Raw genomic sequence first — 4,196 nt, 5'->3', positions numbered from 1 at the left:
GATATGTTTTGTAATGTTTGTAGAAGTGTCAAAACGTTCTGGGGCATTTAGGCTTGATCAGTAAACCATAAGATTTGCTGTTCAACATTCACATTATATTGTAGCTGCTTCAGCATTTGCTTCCTAAGATGTAATTTTCTTTTTGCAGCAAAGTGCATTAACATCCATTCTAATGAATTTTGTATGAAAAAAGCCACACTTGTCTGTAAAAATATCATTTATATTTTAACACTGTTCAAGTTTCTGAAGGAATAGTTACTAGAAAAATAAACTTATTTTCATTAAATAAAATAGCTTCTGTAATGGCAAAAGCTTAGTTCATTGACTCCTTTAAAAAAATAGAGAACTTTAAAATGGCTTTGAGTCTCAGTTGTTATATTGCACACAGTCATAACATGTCCATGGTGACCATGACATGAGGCAGACAAGAAAAAAGTCAGGGAGATGTGTGTGATGTCATGATTTTGTGGAGGTGTGGACCCAAAATGCCGAGGCAGGAGCCAGAAATGCAGAAACAAGTTTTATTCAAAAAGGTAACTTAACTGAGGGCAAGCAAACACAGGAGCCTAACAGAACTAAACACAATACACAAGCAAACAGAACTAAAACCAAGGTGAACCTAACTAACAGGAACAAAGGCTACACAGGAAACAAGACAAGGGAACTAAACAGGGAAAAACTACAAAAGAAAACAGAAATCTGGAACAAGACATGGTATAATGAAAGATCTCACCCCCTGGCCTCAGTCCCAGCCTGCTGGAGTTTGTCATGCTAAAGCTTTCTGAATTGTCAACAAGAATAGAAAACCACATTTTAATGCCGTATATTCAGCATTTATTGGCAGACCTTGGAAAGTATTGTATATATTATTGAAATTGCACAATAAGTTCAGCTTTGCTCTGAAATCTGTGGAATCACTTTTTCACGTCTAATCCACAGGCTGGTCTCTATGTCAGCTTATTGGTGGTGGTGGTCCCTTCATCAGGATTGAATCTGAATTTGTACCCATAAGGCCTCAGGTGGTAGGTCAGGTACTCCAGCACATATTGCTGGACCGCATGAATGTAGTGAAAAGAAACAACCAAATCTGAACAGCAACCGGGACCCTGCAGACAAAGGGGCAGAGAAAGAAAAATATTAGATTTCTTTAAAACTCACATTCATATAAAAGTTGAGACAAAACACACAGAATGCCCCAAACCTTCCCTATCCAGTATCATAGCAAGCAGAATGGTGGTGGTGTTGCAGGACAGACAATCTGGCTGTGTTGAACACAGCAGCCAGACCCCTACATACGTTGTATGTACTTAATACTACGTACTAAGTAGAGTTCTTCATTTTTAAAAGAGTGGTGTGCCCTCTGATTGGACAATTTGATGAGTCACCATCACCTTTCTGCACGTTTACAAATTTCAGTTTTTCAAGCAGATTTTTGCAGGATGACATAACTTCATTTACAAATAGATATTTGTAAAAATTCATTAACAGCTGCAACATCTTTGTTTTTATATTGACCCTTAAAAAAAGAGAGTACAGCAAAGGTAAAACATAAAGAATTCTAGCTGAGCTTCTTCCAGTCATTTTGGCATGCTACATGTTAATATTGGTGCACATAGATTGTCTGTGCTGAAACATCAGGATTTAGTCAGGGCTTCCACATGTTAAGACCACTTTATTGAGCAGGTACTGTACATACAGATTAAGCTAGAGTTTCTCAGCATAGTTGACACAAGTTTTAATATTTGCCCCTTGTTCTGTGTCACCTCCTGGTCAATATATGTAACTAGATCCTGTTTGGTGACTTCAGGTGCAGTGCAGCTGAAAATGACCTCAGACTAACTCAGGATGATCATGTGTAGTTCCTCAGCCAATTGACATCTGGTTGCAGTAGGTGAAGCAATCAGGACCACATCATCTGCAACAACGCAGAGACCCAATCCCGTGGCCACCAAATTGGACCCCTTCAAAACCTCGACTGTGTCTACAGATGAATCGGATTTACCCCAGGATAGACCAATCTTAGATGGTCTTACAGAAACCAAATACTCCTTACCACTCCTGGTCTTGAACTCTATATTCGGCAGGCACTCCCCACAAGACCAACCTCGTAGAAACAACACCAAACCTAGTGCGTAGTGCTGGTCAACAGTTCCACAGAAGAAAAACCACACAGTTCCTCCTCAGCCCATTTATCTGACAGACTCCCTTCTCCAAAACCCCCATAGACCTTGGCAGAGGGGGTGCCCTCCACCTGTAACTAAGACACACTCTCTGGTCCCCTTCAGGTTCCCTGATCTCCCAGCCCAGAGAATCTGTCCAAGATATTCATGTGATGCAATGCTATTGGTTCTTCATCAGGAACTGGAGGCTCCTTTTGGATCTGAGAATTTATAGTTTGGTGGCCAATAATATAATGACCAACAAATTCCATATTTTATCTAAATATTTTGAACAATTGTGTTTTCTTCAAATAACATAAAAACCTCATTAGAGGAAATTCGTAATTACTTTGGTGACTTCAGAACTTCTTTTTGCCAGTATGAAGACCTATTAATCTTCACTAGTAAAAGTTTGTCTCTGAATGTGTTGCTTACTTCTACTGGAGTGTAGTACTCATAAAGCAGGTGCGAAGGAAGAGGTCTTGGAGGCTGTCGTACCAGGTAATTTTCTGGAGGAAAAGGATGAAACGTTTGCCTCCCTTTCACATCTCTGGAGTCTTCTGGCTTCACCTTCATTGTCTCCATACACTTCCCAAGAGCCATATCTTCCACCTCAGAGAAGTGGGTGCACTCTCCTGTGCTAAAACCTTTGACAAATCTCCGCAGTGCTTCCTTACTCAACACATAACCCGCTCCTCCACTCATGTAACCCTGACTGACAAAAGGACTGAACCTTCTGCCCAGGTAGAGTGGCTCCTCTGGATTATACTTGGATAGGACATAGTTCAGATTCTCCACAACCACAAACGTGTCATCATCTGCCTTCAGGAACCAGTCCGCTTCATCCAGGTGGTGCTGGTGGATATGCTGGAGGGCTCGGATCGTCTTCCAGTAAAGGTTTTCCCTCCCTTCACTCACATTCAGCCCCACAGTGGGGAAGTCAGACTTCACGGAGCTCATGTACAGCACTTTGTAACAGCGCCTGGCCCATGCTTGTCGGATGTGCTTGGTTCGGGTTTCCATGTTCTTGGGTCCTGTCATGATCCAGCATAAGATCCGTGTTTTGTGAGAAGAATTATTGACAGAGCTGTTTTTCTCACCTGCAGGGAGTATAAAAGTAATATCATTAGGTATTTACAGACACTCATCATCCACTTTATCAGGTTTAACATTTTATTTGCTGGCTTTGGCGTTAAGCCAATCACATGGTTGGAACTCTACATTTCTTCATGTAGAAATGATGAAGATGACCTGCTAAAGTTCAAATGGAGCATCAAGATGAGGAAGAGAAGGAGACTTAAGTGACTCTGAACTCTGTTGCTGGTCTGATTGCTTACTGGGATTTTCTCCCACAACCATCTCCAGGGTTTCCAGAGAAGGTCTGATTAGAGAAAGCATCCAGCACCAGTTGTCTGGACCAGAAGGTCTGGTTGATGTCAAAAGTCAGAGGAGAATGGTTAGACTGGTTGGAGATGATAGACTGACAACAGGAAGTCCAGTAAGCACTGGTTCCAACCAAGAGAATATCATCTCTGAACACACAACACATCCAACCTTTAAGCAGATGATCTTCAGCAGCAGACGGGTGCCACTCCTGTCAGCTAAGAACAGGAAACTGACTCATTAGGTGCGCTTCCATTATAACTAGAATTGCGCAAACACTAAATATCGCCGTAAAAAAATGCTAAACACCTTCATTTCGAAAAAATACTGAAATATAAAAAGTTTTTACGTTCTGATTAGGCCCTTTTTTTGCAGAGGTTTCAGTAGAAAAATATATAGCAAAATTGTAATGGAAAAACTTCGGGCCCGCTACGCTGGATGTGGCGTAGTGGATCATGTGACCAGTTCATTTCCGGTAAAGATGGCGCATTTGTGAAACTAACAACAGCAAATTTCAGAGTTTTATAAAAGAAAAAGAGGAAGAAAAGTTTTGAAAAGTCGTAGTAAATTCTCCGTAGTAAGGAGAAACCCCCAAAATAACGCTATGTGTCAACCTCGCATTCTCGTAAAATCTAACGTGGTTGACGAGATTTT

At 41.1% G+C, this 4,196-nt stretch overlaps 1 protein-coding gene across 1 annotated transcript; it reads right to left on the bottom strand.

Moving 5' to 3' along the window:
• Positions 1 to 947: 947 nt before the first annotated feature.
• Positions 948 to 3,200, bottom strand: c1galt1a (core 1 synthase, glycoprotein-N-acetylgalactosamine 3-beta-galactosyltransferase 1a; the record flags this gene model as incomplete). Its single annotated transcript, XM_079258782.1, has 2 exons — positions 948 to 1,106; positions 2,595 to 3,200. 2 exons carry the CDS (start codon positions 3,198 to 3,200, stop codon positions 948 to 950), a joined length of 765 nt encoding a protein of 254 aa, XP_079114908.1.
• Between the last annotated feature and the right edge of the window lie 996 nt (positions 3,201 to 4,196).

The sequence above is a fragment of the Telmatherina bonti genome, assembly GCF_933228915.1.
Source record: "Telmatherina bonti genome assembly, chromosome: 19".
In the NCBI taxonomy this organism is placed as follows: Eukaryota; Metazoa; Chordata; class Actinopteri; order Atheriniformes; family Telmatherinidae; genus Telmatherina; species Telmatherina bonti.
This window is presented reverse-complemented; position numbering and strand designations above follow the sequence as displayed.